At 52.7% G+C, this 17593-nt stretch overlaps 1 protein-coding gene and 1 long non-coding RNA gene across 12 annotated transcripts in view; one reads left to right on the top strand and one right to left on the bottom strand.

The window, feature by feature from the left end:
* Positions 1–7022, bottom strand: part of Camsap1 (calmodulin regulated spectrin associated protein 1) — a 63344-nt gene extending 56322 nt beyond the window's left edge. For 3 of the 10 annotated variants that reach the window (XR_009228740.1, XM_058585935.1, XM_046465443.2), the window contains exon 1: positions 6835–7021. Coding sequence is in view for 8 of the 10 variants with exons in the window: in XM_058585935.1 (XP_058441918.1) it covers positions 6835–6991 (157 nt within the window). In the remaining 2 variants the exon portion in view is untranslated. Of the gene's footprint in view, positions 1–6535; positions 6559–6834 lie in introns of those variants that run through there. The other 7 variants (XM_058585937.1, XM_058585936.1, XM_046465441.2 and 4 more) reach the window with 5 other exon arrangements.
* Positions 7023–7703: 681 nt separating this feature from the next.
* On the top strand, positions 7704–12416 carry LOC124107507 (uncharacterized). 2 transcript variants are annotated; one of them, XR_006856440.2, is made up of 2 exons: positions 7704–8332; positions 10647–12416. It is a non-coding gene; the product is annotated as an uncharacterized LOC124107507 (long non-coding RNA). The 2 variants fall into 2 exon arrangements; XR_009228739.1 differs by having other exon boundaries at positions 7704–8398.
* The last annotated feature ends 5177 nt before the right edge of the window (positions 12417–17593 follow it).

Below are 17593 nucleotides of genomic sequence, written 5' to 3'. Positions count from 1 at the left end.
CACAAAAATGAAGGTTCACATCCACTTTACTCATCAGAGCCCTAAACTGGAAACCATCCACGTAACCATTATAGGTGAACGGAGAGGTCAATGTGGGCAGGACACAGATGGAAGCCTACTAGGGCTCGCTTGCTCGAATCTCAAATATCCTGCATCCAGCAAGGAATAGCAGGTCCTCGCTGTGTGCTTAGATGGCAGGAAACTCCAGAAAGACAGGTCTGATGTGCTGCAAAAGGAAGCAGGTCAGGGAAGCCCTGGGGGACTCTTGGGGAACCTCAGGCAGAGAAAGAAATGCTTTCTCTCAGTTGTGGCAGGGGTCAGAGCAGTGTGCCTTCCTTTAAACCCATCTAACTGTATTCTCAAAAATGTGCATCTTGGGACTGGGGATGTGGCTCAAGCGGTAGCGTGCTCGCCTGGCATGCGTGCGGCCCGGGTTCAATCCTCAGCACCACATACAAACAAAGATGTTGTGTCCAGCGAAAACTAAAAAATAAATATTAAAAAATATAAATAAAAAAAAATGTGCATCTTAAGGCTGGATGTAGCTCAGTGGTAGAGCACTCACCTAGCATGTGTGAGGCACTGGGTTAGATCCTTAGCACCACATAAAAATAGATAGATAGATAAAGGTACAAAATGTGTATCTTAGTGCATGTAAATTACAACTCTATAAAAGCGGTCTTCTCAAAGGTACAAAATAAATCTGCATCTTATACTTACAGTGGGCAGTAGCTATGGTACCCTAGCAAAGACTAAACAGTGAGACATCTGTTCCCTCCTCAGAAACTTCCACGGCTCCACTTCACACACAGGAAGGCCCAGGCGAGGACTCATCAATTGATCAATCAGCCACTGGAGCCATTCCAAGGTCTGGCCCAGATCTTATCCAGTCTAATTGTGCGCTCCAACTGCCACTAGCCTTTCCCTTAGTAAAACACCACAGCCACCGCCATTCCCCTTCCCTGCCTCTGCCCTGGTTTTTACCCACCGGGCCACTCACTGGGTTCCACTTTCTTTAAGGGAACACTGTAGATGCCCTCCAGGGAGGTCTTCTCACTCTTCATATACCCTCCCGGTGGCATCTGCCCCTCACTAGACAGGGAACCACCAGAACTTTCCTTATAAGTCTTTGCATACATGGCTAGCCCAGCATTACCTGAGGCCTGAGAAGCACAGCGGGACCCAAGGTCACAGCACATGCTCCTCATCTGAACAGACCCAAGTCTAATTTTGATTGGTCAAGTCTGCAGTACCCAGGGAATACTCAAGCACACTAGCTTAATGGTCTGACTGGTGATGGTTCAAGATTAACCACTGTTTTCAACCTCCTGATGGTACAAAGCAGCATGCATTCAGCAGAAATTGCACTTTGAACTCTGAATTCTGATCTCTTTGGGGGCTTAGCAAAATGCCAAATCATTTTCCCTCATGATTCGGGACCACAAGGACCAGAAATCACTACTCCAGTGTGCTGTGCTGCAGACTATGACAATCAGGAGGTTAGGTGTATTAAATGTGTTTCTGACATTGTGATATTTTTGATTTATGATGGGCTTCATGTGGACTGAAACCACCATAGGTGAGAAGCACATGAAAAAGAGGCCTAGCATGCTCTAGGCCTTGCATTCCATCCCCAGCATCATTTAAAAAAGAGGGCCGGGGCTGGGGTTGTGCAGCAGTAGCAGAGCACTTGCCTGGCATGGTGAGGCAGTGGGTTCGATCTTCAGCACCAAATACAAATTAAAATAAAGGTTAAGCTCTTAAAAAAAAAAAAAAAAAGGGCCAGGTGGGAACTCAGAAATAAAAACTCAAACATCATCTTTCTGTATAGGTCAAGAGAAGCCATAAGAGTAGAAATCTCCATGACACAAAGACTCTAACTAGTACTGGGGGTATACCTAGGTGGTATAGTGCTTGCTAACATGCAAGGAAGGCCCTGGGTTCCACCTCCAGCACCAAAAATAAATAAAATGGAATGGAAGGGAAGGGAAGTGGGAAGGAAGGAAGGAAGGAAGGAACGAATGAACGAACCAAGAGCAAGCCTGTAACCATTCCCGCCAAGGGTATGATGGTCCCCATGTTCAGCCAACACTGTCGACCCAGCGGCCCTAACTCAACCTCCTGCACAACTGTCACAATCCAGTCTCCTGGATTCTGCTTTCATAGTGTCTCCTGGCTCAATCCACCGCCCTAATTCGCTGTGGCTTTTTCAGCCTCAGAGACTCAGTTCCCAGATGGTCCACCTGTCCATGGCCTCCTCCCACTCTGACCTGCTAAAAACATCTTCCCAGGCACACACCAAACAATCCCCAGGCAGCCTGAATGCCATAAACAACCTGGCCCCAGACTGTTTCCAACCAATCGCCTACTCTTTCAATCCACCAGTTTTGTGGACTTGTCTGCCTCAACAAGATTAATCCACTCAGTGCCCCCAAAACACTCTGCCGCTGCAAGGGTGCAACCAGATACCCTCCCCTGTGTCCCTGGGGGCTACCCAAGCCTTCTCCATCCTTCAAAGCCTGTTGTCCCGGCACCCTCCCACCCCATGCACCTGGAGGCTCCTCTTTTGCAGCCCCCAGTCTCATCATGCAGTCATCTTCTAACCCCTGCATTATTCCTGTTTCCTCTGTGTCTGTCCATATTTTGTGGGGACTTTAATCAACAAAGCAGGAAATAAAAATCCCCCTCTGTATTTCCTATAATAAAAAACAATGCACAGGGTGGCCATTCATTTGTCATTGGTTATGACTTGACACTGGCTCCATTCTGGCCACCCTAACAATGAAAATGACAGCAATCCATGCTTTTCCACAGTGCAGCTAGGTGATGGGGAAGGGCGCTGGCACACAGCACTACTAGGCCACAAGAATAGTCCAAGGCAGAAGGCCATGAGCAATAAGAACTAAGGGCCAGCCCTTCAGAGACGTCTGCCCAAAGCTTATACCCTGAAGCACCATGAGGCCAGCCCTCTAGAGAGTCACTTGAACTTAAAGAGTTAGAACTGACCAAACTCAAAGATGGATTTCCGTTCGTTCTTGGGCTAATACTTCACTTAGGCATCAAGCTAGGAAAGAGACCATTTACAAACTGACTTATCTTTGAAAATATGAATCCACCCGCTTCTGGCCACCAGGACAGAACTACAAAACACATCTTCCCCTTCCCCCATTCAAGAAGCACCTGAGCACCCAGCAAGGTGGACACAGAGCTCCAGGCAAGACCAGGACTCCAGCCACGCACAGCTGCACACATAACCAGACAGGCAGTTCTCAGATGCCACTCAGAGGACCAGCCGCTGGCCCTGCAGCCTCAGTTCCACCTAACAGCGCTCATTTAAACCCAGCCCAGAAGTACTCAACTCCTTTCCAAGAACAACAAAGGCTATTTAAAAACACAATCTAAAGTAATAAACTCATAACCTAAACAAATAATCACCTGGAAGAATTTGGCAATATGCTTCTGAAACTGTCAGGAGAAGGCTGCTCCCAGGAAGACGCGCCCCAGTCCAGGGACGAAGCGAGAGAGACTCCACACCAGCTCTGGAGCTAGAAAGGGGCTCCCAGCACTGAACTCCTTTTGACCAATCTACAACAAAACAGCAAGCAACCCCCTGGAATTGATAACGAAGGGTTCTGCCCCTAATTGCAACTAAACAAACCAGGGTCAAAGCTACTCTTAATGCCTACAAGATGAAGCAGCCCGCAGCGGCTCCAACACTCTCCACGTACGTACGTACGTACGAGCTGGCCGGTTTAAACGCACAAGCGACTGTGATCTCTCACTCCACACGTGCCTGTCAAATCAGCTGTTTAAATGACTCTAGCCAGAGTGGGAGAGCAAGAGGGAGGGAGTGGGGTGCAGCATTCCCCACCACAGGGACCCTGGGCAGGTAGCAGCCACTATCTAGCCCAGTAGTGGGTGTTGGTAGGACAGAAGGCTGAGCTGCCGCCCAGTGCCAGGTGTCAGCAGCTCAGCTCCAGGGCAAAAGCACGTGGGTTTCCAAGGAGCTACACAGAAACCTTGCAATGACTAAGAGCCAGATCAGACACAGAACTGTCCTTGGGATAACAAGATTTGATGTCCCCCACTGTCCCTGAGAGTAGGGCACATGTGAAATGCACAGTGGACTGGAATTCCACAACCCCAGTCCAGCACTTGATTCTGTAAAGTAAATAGCATTTTGAGTCACCCTTTAAACTTGTTACTAACTTATTACGATTTTCACCCTAAATGTTACCAGACTCCTCTCCTCTTAGACTTCTTAAAGTGAAGAATTTTCAACATATCCAATAAGTTACTTCTAAAAAATATTAAAAGACTGTCAATGAAACATGAGAGTTACCAAAAAAAGAGGGAGGTGGACCTACAAATAAAAGCACAGGACAGGACAGCCCACGAGTCTTGGCTGTGGCACCAGAGCCAGATTAAGCTGGAGGAAATATTTCGGCATAATCCAATGTCTGAGGCCTGGCAGGGTGAGCACCAGGAGCCTGCCACTGATTATACAGATGGCAGCCGGGTGCCCAGGGACACAGAACCCCAGAGGCAAACCAAGAAGGTGGCCTTCACAACCAGCCCTAGAGTTTGGCATGCTTTCAATTCCTACACAAAAGGAAAGCTGGTTTCACTTCACAGCCTAAGAAACAACTGTATACCTATAAAACACCTAAGCCACTTCTCCCAGCAAGCCTGCCCACACTGACTAACCACTGAAGTGCCCAGACTGGAAGTGTCGCTTTCATTGAAAAGCACGTAAGCTGCAGAGGTAGTGGAGGATAACAAAGATTCACCCCTGTATTAGGATCAAAGTTTGAGGGGAAACAATCTACATATCCTGCTAAAATCACTCCCCACCCAGTTGATGGAAGACACAACCCCACACCAGCTATAGCGAAATGACACCCCAGCTGGGACCCCCTTGACTACAGCATACATAAAATTCCTTCAACTGAGCCACGGCGAGTTTCCTTGGTCATCTGAATTGGGACCTTTCAAATTTGTAAATTTAAAGGGAGTTTCCATTTTTTTTTTCTTTTTTTTACGTCTACTCCCCTTCAAAACAGAAAATTTCTCATTGAGCAAAAATGGATGGAATACAGATCTCCTAAAGCCAGAGTGATATGCACTGTTAGCTAAAGTCCTGTCTCCAACTGGCACAGCCATCCCGGCTCGATCCCAGGACAGAAAGTACCTGATCTTCAGTTACTACCAGTGTCTCTAGTCTTCACATGCCCACCTCCCAATAATTCCAACTTACAGCCCAGTGCCAGGTTTTGATTCTCTCTCCAATGAGGTAGAATACCCAAGAGCAACCCATACTGATAAGCTAGACCGACCAGATACAACCTTCTGAGTCAACACTTACCTCTGGATAGCTAACAAGATCCAAGATGAATGCCAAGGCTGAAAGCAATAAAACAGACACTGGCCTTACCAACAAACTGAGAGCGCAAATGACGGAAGCCCCTTTTGTTAAATATTTGAGTCTAACAATTCATCAGGAGAGCCTAAGCAGGCACAACCTCAAAACCACAGAGGTGAACCTTGCACACAGGCCTGTAAGTCATGCCCAAGAACTGACCAGGTTTAACAACAAAATCTGAACTGAGCAGCACCCATAATCGTCAGAGTGGCACATGGTGGACAAGCCTTGGTGAAATATTACACAACGTGGAAAAAAATTCAGTGAGCTTGGATGAAGGAGGAACCTAAGCACACATCGTGGAATACAGATGCCTCAGAAGACATCACTGTGGAAGGCACAGGAGGGGCCAGCCAGCAGGGGTGCCTGAAGCCACTGTGTGGATGGTGCCCAACACCCAGCGACACTCCAGTGTCATTTTCTAAGGTGTTACATGTACATTTTATCAATTCCACTTAAAGTCAGGTATGTGGCAGCATTTTTCCACCACCATACAGAACCTGAGAGAAATTCAACATAACCAGGGAACAATGATCGTAAACTGAAAATTCTAAAAGAAAGGAAAGAATCATTTTCCAACTGCTACTTACACAGCACAAAAACGAGTTTAAAATAAAGCTGTGGGCTGGCTCAGCGGGACAGCGCTTGCCTAATGTGTAAGGCACTGGATTATAGGCACCGCATATAAATAAACAAAAAAAGGTTCACTGACACTAAACAATATTTTTTAAAAATAATAAAGCGTGTATTTAATCTGAGACTCACAAAACGTGTTTGTGCTTATGACTAACCCGAGGCGGACTGAGGCACAGGCCACTGTCACACCGAACGCCTGCTCAGCAAGTTCTCAAAACTGGTCAACTAACCCTTTTCTCCAAGGGCTACCTCTGCCCTTCAGTCTTGCTCTAGAATCAGTCATTTATCACCAGAATAAAAGCAATTAATTCGTGCTTCAAATTAAGAGGCTTACACCAGTGTTAACCCCTAACTTTGGATTGAAACAAAGCACCTAAGGTTAATTAATAGAGGAAGCCAGGAATCAAGGCACTGCCGCACCACCTGGTTTGCAAAGTTCCCGGAGCAGGAATCAGACCGCCTTAATCCACTAAGCACCTTAGGCCTCACCAAGAACTCCGTCGCAGGATCACCCAGCTCCGCGACCAGAATTACCGGAGGGATCGCTAAGATCCACGCAATCCGTGCAAGGCCCAGCTGAGGGCCTGGGAGTCAGCGGCCCAAGATTCTGCAACCACCAAAACCGGTGGCGAACGGGTCGCCTGGGCGTCCAGGGCGTCCCTCTGCGGCGAGCCTCGCCGTAGGCGCTCTGGCCACCGCTCGGGACCGCGGCCAGCGGGCGGCCGGCGCCCCCCGCGCCAGGCGCCCTCCGCCCGCGCCCCCCGCCCGCCGCGCACCTAGCCCGTAGGCCTTGGCGCAGATCCACTGCAGGTTGGCGGCGATCTTGGCCCGCGCCGCGTCGTAGCGGTCCAGCGGCACCAGGTCAGCGCCGTCCGGCGGGGCCTCCATCCTCCGCCAGCCCTCGGCGGCGGGGCGGCCTCCCGCGTCCACCATCCGCAGACAAAGGCCGCGGCGGCCCGGCCGCAACAAAGGCGCCGCCGCCCTCCCGCGCCGGCCCGCCGGGCGCACGGCCCTCGCCTCACGGCCGCCGCCGCCGCCGCCGCCCTAGCTGTTGTTGCATGATGCGGGCGCCGAGCCGAGGCCGAAGAGGCGCGGAGCGGGCCGGCGAGGATGCGGCGGGCGGGCGCGGGCCGGGGGCGGGCGCGGGCCGGGGGCGGAGGCGGCGCGTGCGCGGCCCCGGGAGGTGGCGGCTGAGGCGGCGGCCAACGGGCGGGAGCGAGCGCACCGCCGCTGCCTTGCGCAGGCGCACTGAAAGCCACAGCAGCCCCGCCCCTTTCCGCAGGCGCAGAGCGCGCCGCCCGCGGCCCCGCCCCCGGCCTAACCCTGACACCCCCGGCGTCCGCAGGCGCAGTAGACAGCCCGAAAGCCTGCCCCGGCCCCACCCCCGTCCGCAAGGGCACAGGACGCGCCTGAGGCCCCGCCCCCGTCGTCAAGCACAAGGGAAACACCTGAAGCCCCGCCTCCAGCCCCGCCCCCAGCCGCTGTGGGAGCGCGTAAGTCCCCGCCCCCCTCCGCCAGCGCGTGGCACGCGCCTGAAGCCCCGCCCTTCCACCCCGCCCCCAGGTACATTGCGCACGCCTGAGGCCCCGCCTACAGTCCCGCCCCCAGGCGCAATGGAACGGCCCTAAGCCCGGTCATTCGTCCCCGCCCCCAGGTACAGTGGGACGGCCTGAGGCTCGGTCCCCTCCACCACCGCCGGCTTGGCTCCTCCAATTCGCCGGACACCAACTCTCTTGGACAGCGCCTTCCACTGCCCATTCTCCGACGTAGCTGGGTGGGGACCCCAACAGTGCTTGAAGCTTGGGGAGACTTCGAGCCCCCCAACTGGACAATCCGGGTGAGCCTACCCCCAGGTGGGCAGTTGTGTGGCATCCCACGTAATCCCACGCTCGCGAAGACGGCGTGCGTCTCCCTCCCGAGCGGGCGTGGCTTCATTCTCAGCCAGGCAGGGTCTGGACGATCCGGGAGTCAGTATCCCTGTGAAATGAGTGCTGACCTCGAAGAAGAGCTGGCCCACGGGCACCAGCCCCAGGAGATCAGAGGACACGCAACGCCTTGGAGTGGCCACTTGGCCCCCTGCCTCCCTGGATCTGAGGTTCTTAACTTCTGTGGACTTGGTAGAGCCCTCCTGTTATCAGAAAGAAGGCTGTGCTGAAGTGGACCCCGTCTTTCAGATGCTGTCCAGATGACGTAGGGCTCAGGAGCTGAGTCCAGGCAGAAGAGGAGTGACCCGCAGTACACTGGGCGGTGATGGGCACTATGTCACATCAAGAGGTAGATAGAACCCGTCCACCGAGGAAAGCCCTACGAGGGGACATTTACTCCCAGTCAGGGGAGGAGGTGAGGAGTAGGGGGGACAGCAGATCCTACAGGGTCAGAACCTTGTCCTCCTCTAGGTGAGGTGGAGTGCCATCAAGGGATTTTGAGCAGAGGGAGGAAGGATTCTGAAGGGTGAAGCAGGCGTCACTGACAGTGGGACAAGTGGTGAGAAGGAAAGAGGTCAAGGAGGACCTGCGGTGCTTGCTCAAGTGTTGGTCTCCTATCATGAAGGAACTGGGAACCAATTGATTAGTTCATATTGTTTCTCAGTGGATTTCCCAGCATTTTCTGAACACAGAGCTTGTCTTCTGTGAAGGGAGCTTACCTCTTTTTCCCAACCGAGGGAGGAGGGTGCTTTATTTCTTCTTGCCTGAGACCTGGCTTGAAAGAAGCTCCAGCTCAGGGTCAAGTGGGAGCGTGAGAGCATATGTCTTTATCCCATTCCTGATCTGGAGGAGGCATCCCACTTATCACTATGATGCTGGCTGTAGGTTTTTCATGGATGCCCTTTATCAGACAAAAGTTCCTCTCTATTCCCAGGTTTTTGTTTTGTTTGTTTGTTTGGAATGTGTGTGTATGTGTGTTGCTGGGGATCAAACCCAGGGCCTTGTGCGAGGCAAGCACTCTACCAACTGAGCTATATCCCCAGCACCTCCAGGTTATGTCTTTTATCATGAAACATGGTTGGATTTTCTCCAGAAAATCCAAAATGCTTTTTTTGCATCTATCTCCCCCCGCCATCCTGTTACTGTAGTGTATTTTATTGCTTGATTTTCAGTTATTGACCCTCCCTTGCATTCCTGGATAAACTGCCCTTGGTCACGACATAGATTCCTCTTGATATGTTCCTAGGTTTGGTTTAGTACTATTTTGTTGGGTTTTTTTTTTTTTTTTTGCATCCATGTTCAAAATAATACTGGTTTATAAGTTCTTGTGAAGTCTTCATCTGGTCTTGGTATATCAGTTACCACTGGCCTCATAAATCAGATTGAGAGTGTTCCTCATATATTTCTGGAAGAGTTCTTAAAGAACTGGCATTAATTCTTTGGTAGAATTCAGCATCACAGCCATATGGAAATGGGGGTTCATGGGTAACTGATTATTATTCACTATAGGTCTGTTCAGATTGTTTCACCTTGAGTTAGTTTCAGTGGTTAAGTCTTTCTAGAAATGTGTCCATTTTATCTAGTTCTCAGGTTTTGGGCCTAAACAATTCTGATACCTGAGTAATCCTTAACTAAAATAGGAAAGGCCAGAACAGGGAAGTGGGGCAGAATCAAGAGTTTTCAGCATGACTTTGGATTTGGGGATGCCCTAGCATCCCTGGAAAGCAATTCTGTGGGAGGGTGGGGACAGAGGAGGATAGAATCCCCACAATGAGTATGCAGCTTCCTTCCAGGAGTTTCACTGTGGAGGAGAGCAGAGAAGCTGAGCTGAACCAAGGGGAGGACAGGGTGCAGAAAGAGGGGTGTGTGTGCAAACTGGACATTCCAGATGCCGGTGGAAACCTGATGACAGAGGCGGAGAGTTGCTGGCGCCATAAGACTAGACACGAAACTGGGAGGAGGCCCCTCTTTTTCATCTGGTAGCAGCGTGAGAGAAGGCACTGGGACAGGAGGATGGGCTGGGGCGGGAAGCCTGGCTGACTCTGCCCTAGTGGCCCCAAGACTGGCTTAAGGGCACAGCAGGGTACCATGGGTGGCAGGGGACAGGAGAAAGCCTGGGATAGTTAGTTGTCTGAGCTGCAGAGATAGACTATGATGCCGTCATCATTCTTTGTCTTCCCAGGAGACATCTCATAGGTGGACATACCTGGAAGGAAGGCTGATGTGGCATGTGCCCTGAGACCACCAGAGAAGGGCTGAGTCACAGGGCTTGGCCAGGGCAGAACCCTCCAGGGATGCGGAGGGATATGCAGGGGTCAATTGTGACACTGGGGCCACATGGGGCAGGGAGCAGATGGAGAACCTGGCAGCCCAGAGATCCCGTGGGCTTAAGGAACTGCAAAGAGTGGGAACAGAGGGCTCTGGGTCAGAGGAATCATCTGGGCTGCTAGAATTGCATGTTTCCACCTGTTCTGGCACTGGAAAGACAAGCGTTTTGTCTAGATGCCAGTTCTGGCTCATGTGTGCTTTAGGAGTTACCCTTTAGGAAGCTGTCAGCCAGGCCTCTGTACCTTGCTCAAGTTTGAATATAGGAGCAGCATTTATCTCTATCATCCAAAACAAACTTGCTGCTAGAACCCAGGACTGGTTTTGTTTATCTGCAGCAAAGGGGCAGTTTGCCAAAGGTGCCATGAAGACTCTGAGAGGATGCAAGGAAATGGCCCCTGCCTGCAACCCCAAACATCTTCAGGATGGAACCAAAGCCATCAGCCCAGCAGGAGAGTGACGTCCCAGCCCACCAGTCTGCAACTCCGAGCAGGAGGAGCCCCTGCACCACGTCTCTCAAATATCCCAGCAGAGAGCATTCTCTCCAGCATAGGTGAGCTTGGCTGGCTCCCCTGACCTTCGCTTTCCTATAGTTCTGGTTCTAGGCTCCACCTTCCATCACATCAAATTTCAAGAGACCCAAATCCTGTTCCAGCCCCTCAGAAAAGAGAAGCACCTGGAGGAGGTCCAGCTTCCAAGCCTCTGCCAATATTCACGCCCCTTGTCTCATGCTCTGGCCAGCTGCAGGCTGCCCTGGAACTTCCTTATTTATAGGATCCTCTGGGCACCCACTTGACCCAGGATCCCAAGCAAGCTCAGGGGAATTCTAGCCCAGGGCCAGGGCACAGGCCAGCACCTGCAGTGGAGATGCACCCTGTCCCCAGAGACACCGCTTACAGGAGATGCTAATGTACCTCTGCATCAGCCTGGCAGCTGTCTTTCATTTGCAAAAGTAGAAATGTCATCTTTGTATTTTTGGTTCTGATTTGAGAGGTATGTATTTTGGTCTTAACTGAAATCCAGCATCATGTGAGAGCGCCCTTCTGTGTACTTCACCTTCCCTATAACCAGGGCAGTCTGTTCCTCGAGGTAGACAGGGCTGCCCCCAAGGCCTGGTGTGGCCAGTGTTAGAGCCATCTGCCCAACTGGAAATGCCAGTTGGTTCCTTGTGGGTACAGAAAGGTCATGTAGGATGGTGGTATGGGATGATTTTCACCCAAAAACCCCTTACCTGAAAGGCATGGGGGGGGAGTGATTTCTGGGGTGGGGGACCTGGAGGAACAGGCACAACTTTGAATTCCTTTGAGCTTTTCATTAGTCAGTGATTCAGGAGAGGAGAGGAAAGGCCTTGACTCTCATTGGCATGTGGAGAGGCAGAGGGCTGGGACAGGATGCTGCTGCTCATGGGAGTGACCTGGAGAGGTTCCTCACACCCAGATGCTCCTGCGTGCAGAGAACTGGCCTGCAGACTGGCACTGTGGCGGGAGTCACACCCCAAGGTGGGCTGTGAAACGTGTGGGGACATGTGCACCTGTGTGCTCATGCACATGTCAGTACCGGCTTCCTTTGCTTGGCTGTGGCCCTGAAGAGATTTCAGGCCACTCTTGGCATGTTTATGTGAGAAGTTGAATAAGGGAATCAGAGAGGATGGGGGGAGGACCTACTGCCTGGTACCGGCTGTGAGAGGTGACATGGCTGGTTCCCTCAGCTATAAGGGAGCCAGTTCCCCCACCAGAATGGAGACTCTCTCCACGTGAGGCTGGCAAACAGCAGCCTCCAGCAAGAGAGACTGGGCCACACCCTCCTTATTGCCCTCATTCTCCGTGAACCAGGAGTGGAAGCAGCTCCCGCCAGACCTGCACCAGCTCATAGGAGGTTCAAGATGGCAAGGACCCCACAGCTTCTGTTAAAGAGCTGTCATCCCTCGGGCTGGGAATACAGCTCAGATGGTAGAGCGCTTGCCTCACATGCACAAGGCCTTGGGTTCAATCCCCAGCACCACAGAAGAAAAGAGAAAAAAGAGCTGTCATCCCACAACGAGCATGACACCATCCCCTCATCCTTTCTGAAAAATAAATGACATGTAAGCCTGTGGGGGCGCCATCAGAGCAGAGGCTTCACTGTGGGATGTGCAGGCCTAGCGATATGGCAGCCACCTCCCAGCCACCTCTGGAGGAATTGGGCAGCAGGAGCACTAAACCCCTGAGCCTGTGGCAGGGGGTAGGTGTGACTGGTGTCCCTACAGTGGACACTTAGCCATCAAACCCAGCGTGCCCCTCCAGATGGCCTGAGGCCAGGGCTCCTCTCATTCTGTGGCTGAGAAGGGTCAGCCCAGCTGCAGAGTGTGGAAACAGGACAGGCGCTCCTGCGGCACTGAGGCCCCTCATGGGAGCAGTGTCAGCTGGGCATGGTTGCACCCTGCCCCCACATAGCTGGGTGTTCTCTGGAGTCCTCTCCGCTCTCTCAGGATTCTGGCAGCACCCATGCTTTGGCGCGAGACGGGAGCTTCCCCTGGGGGAGGCCCCATGGTCCCCTGAAGGTGGCTAATCAGGGCTCAGTTCCACCCAAACCGGCCAGAGCTGAGCAGCAGGGAGAAAAGGGTTCCCCTAGACTCACACACAGACCCCAAAACATGATCTCTCCCTAAACAATGCACACCAGAACCAGGAGCACCAGTAGGGAGGCAGCACCCCCGTCTTGTTCCTGTGCTCTGTGCTAGGTGGAAGGTGTATGTTGGGCCCGGAGGATGCCCCCAGGATGGCACCCCAGAGGTGCACCAGGCAGCACCATGTGCACGGCACTGTGTACAGTGCATGGCCATGGCAGTTTAAAGAGCATATACTTCCCAAATGCTCTGCATGGGTCCCAGGCCTCCCAGGCAGAGCTGAGGGGGCCAGGGAAGCTAAGACAGGCCAGTTGATGCCCCTGCCTTGGTTCCAGCTGCAAAAGGACCTCACAGAGCCTTCAAGTGGATCCTGGAGGCCAGGTGCAAGCAGTGTCGCTCACCTGCGGTCCCAGCACTTGGCAGGCTGAGGCAGGAGGCTCAGGAGCTTAGGGCCAACAGAGGTGATAAATTTTAATGACAATTTTACCACAACTTTAAAAATGCATATGCTGAACTGAAAATTCAGGAAGAACTAAGGTGTTCTTGGCTTAGATGTGCAGAACCAGTTTTTAAATTTTCAAACTTTAATAAGTGACTCGTCAGATCTCAGTTTGCCTAGGTGGACCTCTACTTAGTCCTCTGCACAGAGCCTGTCTCCTGGTCCCAGGAGGGCATGTGGCATGCACCAGAGTGGACACAAAGCCCTCACAGCTACCTGGAGCACAGTCCTTGCTCAGTACATGGTGATCACTACAAAAGGTGGGCAACATGAGGCCACAGAGCCCAGTTCATGCAGTCCAGCAGCCCCTCCCTGAGAAGAGCAGTTGGCAAGACCCCTGGGAGACCTGACTCCACCATGAAACACCCCCTCAGCTCTTCACCTGAGGCTTCCTGTGCCCCAGGAGGAAACTGGCATCTTTAGTGCTTACCATGGGGGTCATTGCATCCACCTACCCATATCCTACCGGGAAAAATCACCCCGGGACAGAGAGCAGCAGGTGGTTGTCAGCCTGCAGGCCTAGGATACTGTTTGGGACATGCCAGACAGAGCTGCACCTCGGGGACCGGGCCAGGGCAAGCCAGGCTCTGCAGAGCCACTGAAGCTGAGGCACCACATGCACACAGCCACTTGGTAGAGCTCAGCCATAAAGAGGTACTCATCACAGAACCCAGAAAGAGCCGAGACACTGGTCCCAGCCAGGACGCTGCTCATGACTGGCCTCCAGAAGGCACACCTTCCCTGGCCTTGGCTTCCCTGGTCTTGGCCTCTCTGGCCTGCATCTCAGGATCTGGTCAGAGACTAGCCACCAGGGACAAGGAACATGAATACTCCTGGCAAGCCTAGAGGAAAGTCAGTACCAGGGGTGGGGCCTCTCAGCCAGAAGGGGCCTCTGGGGTCCAAACTAACCCTTCCAGAGGCCCATGGGGGCTGAAGGGGCTCCTTCCCCGGCCCCAGAGAAGCTTCCACTCACCTCTGTCCTGAGCTGCACTTGCTCAGCCCCCCACACAGACAGAGGTGGAACTTCCCTATGGGTCTCTCTCTCCAGGGTGGGCACCCCTCTCCCCTGCTGCATGCTGTGCCCAGATGTCTCACACTGGTCAACTCATCCAGCCCCACCTAAGCCTCTACCACCTGTGCCACCTGGGAGCACTGCCAGCCTGAAGACTGCTGGGTCACCCAGCCTGGCCAGAAGGAAGCTGGCAAGAGGAACAGGCCAGTGGCCAGTGGCGCTCTCCCTTGCAGCCAGCCCAGAACCCATAGCCCAGACCAGCCTCTTTAGTCCACCTGCTGCAGGCCAGGCCTCCACAGCTCCTCTGCCAAGTGTCACCGAAGGACACACAGGGAGATGCCTCCTGCGCCCAGTTTTAGGGAGCTTTAGGGATGGAGGAGACAGCAGTGCTGCCTCTTACTGAGACTGAATATACATGACACAAAATGTATGATGTTGACTTTTGGTTTTTGTTTTTTTTTTTTTTTTTTTTTTTGCACTGGGGATTAAACCCAGGGGCCCTCAACTACTGGGCCATATCCCCAGCCATTTTTATTTTTTGAGACAAGGTTTCACTAAGTTGCTTAGGGCCTTGCTAAATTGCTGAGACTGGACTTGAACTTGAAATCCTTCTGTCTCAACCTCTCAAGTCGCTGGGATTACAGGTGTGCACCATCACTCCCAGCTAGTATTGACTTTTCAAGTGTCCATTCACATTGTCATACAGTCATCTCCACTGTGCTTGTCAACTTTCATCCTCCCAAACAGAATCTCTGTTCCACTCAACTGGCTGCCCAGCCCCTGGTACCCCTCCCCTTCCATTTCCTGTGGCTTGGTGACTCTGGGGACCTCACATAAGTGGATCCCATGGTAATGTGATGATGTCCTCGAGGCTCAGCCATCCTGCAGTAGGTGCTTGAGGCTGAGGGATCTATGTGGCTGGCCACACACTGCTTACCCATCATCCTCCCTGATCATGTGGACTGTGCCACAGAACTCTGAGCTACAGAACACTCCTGCTGTGACCACCGTGTACAAACGTCCCTTTGCAACTCCACTTCCACATCTGGCTCTGGATCCTAGGCAAGCCCACAGTTAGTGCTCGCATGCACTGACAACTGTGCCCAGAAAGTGTGCAGAGTAGGGACGGCCTACACTGCTCCCAAGGCCAATCCCTGGCTCAGGAGCCCCAGCCAGAGAATGGTTTTACCCCATCTCTGGCCCACATCTGCTGTTGGAGGCCCTCAGGCCCCCCATCTCAGGCACAAACTCTTGGTGCTCCCCCTGCCCTTCCAACCCTCCTGCCCTCCACCTCCCACTTCGCTCTCCACCTCAGCTTTGCCCCTCACATCTCTGCAGGAGTCTCTTGAGCCACCTCCCTCTGGGTGGCTCTGCAGCTGTTGGGGCACCACCATGTGAGGTATCCAGCCCATGGTGAGGTATGTATGGACACTAGGCACCAAGGATCCTCAGGCCCTTCGTGCAAAAGTCACACCAAGCCTCAGTACTAGTCCCACCATCCAACCTTCCACTGGACCCTCCTAATCAGGCCCTGCACCCTCTAAGAGTGCTAAGCACTGAATCTGCCTGAGACTTCTCCCCATCTGGACCATTCCCATGAAGGACACCCAGGGCTGTGCTGGGTCCTCAAGTCTGCAGATGAATAACAGGTCCTTTGGGAAAGATAGGTGAGGCTCAGCCACTCCATGGAAAAAGGCAATCTTAAGACATTGTGCTTCTTAATGAACTGAGAAGGACATCAGAATGACACCATGTAGCAGGGGACCTTCCCAGGGATCTGGGCTCCTTTAGACTTTTCTTTTAGGGGTGACGGGGATTAAACTAGAGGTGTTCTACCAGAGCTACACTCCTAACTCTTCTCTTTCTTTCTTATTTTGAAGTAGGATCTTGCTAAGTTGCCCAGGCTGGCAACTTGTGATCCCCTAGTCTCAGCCTCCTGAGCCACTGGGATTAGAGGCCTGTGCCACCACACCCAGTACTTCAGAATTCTCTAGGAATCCCTGCTTCTTAAGGGTCTCGTGGCCTAGGGGCAGAAGTCTGATGTGGAGGACATGGTGGCCAGCTGCCCACTCCTGCAGGAGCACACTGCATAACTGATTTTCAACAGACCCCTTGGAGCCAGTGTGGGATCCTGCAACCCTAGCCCCTCTTATTCTGCCCCATGATAAACATCTCTCAGCCTCTAACTTCTTCTAAGTCTAAATGTGCAGAACCCAAACCAGATGTGCCTGCCTCATGTTCTGAGAATACCACCATCAGAAATGTGTCTCTGTAGACGTAAGTACTTCGTAATGAAACACACAGTTTCTTAAATGAGCCACCACACTGTAACTGCACTATGGGCCCAGTGTGGAAGCTGAGAAAGTGAACTATGGGAGAAAAACCCATAACCGGGCTTGGGGGGCCAAATGGGCCACAGTGGCAACAGGCCAGGTCCCTGCAGTCTGTGGCACCCAGGTGTCCTGGCCCTTCCTGCCTCCATCCACTGCCATCATGGCTGCCAGTCCCAGAACTGGGGAGTCCTCCCTGGAGCTCCTGCATGCCCCCAGCAGCTGAGACAGAGCCCCGGGCCTGCACAGGCAAAAACCACCCACTTCACAAGCCCCAAAGGACAAAGGCAGAGAAGGAGCTCCAAATGACACAGGTGGATATTATTTAATGGTAAGTGTGTGCCAGATCATCTATGCAGGCACAGGCATCTGGGTCCCCAGGCCCACGCCCACACTCACCATCAACGGCCACACCTCATCCTGTCCCAACTGGTTGAGAGGTCACCTGGCTATGTGTTCTTCCTCTCTGTGTCACCATGACCCCAATAAGCAGGATCAAACAGCATCATCACTGGTCACCGAACTCAACTCCCGGTTCAAGTCGAAGTGCAAAATGCTGCCCTGCACAGTTTGCCCACCCCCACATTAGCCTCCTGAAATGCACCCTGGCCCTCAACAAGGCCTGCAGGACACAGATGTCCACACCAGGCTAGGCAGAGGCTGTACCACGTGCAGGCACCAGGATGACACCCTGCATACCCCGAGCAACTAAGGCAGGCAGGTAGACCTCACACATGAGGACAGCAGGATTATATCCCTAAACCCAAGCCACTGGTAGCCACTAGCTGCCACAGAGACTCTTCCCAGAACTCCACAGGGTATTAAAGCCCCACCCAGAT

The sequence above is a fragment of the Marmota monax genome, unplaced genomic scaffold (assembly GCF_021218885.2).
Source record: "Marmota monax isolate L192 unplaced genomic scaffold, Marmota_monax_Labrador192_F-V1.1 WCK01_AAM20220418_F8-fsc00167, whole genome shotgun sequence".
In the NCBI taxonomy this organism is placed as follows: domain Eukaryota; kingdom Metazoa; phylum Chordata; class Mammalia; order Rodentia; family Sciuridae; genus Marmota; species Marmota monax.
This window is presented reverse-complemented; position numbering and strand designations above follow the sequence as displayed.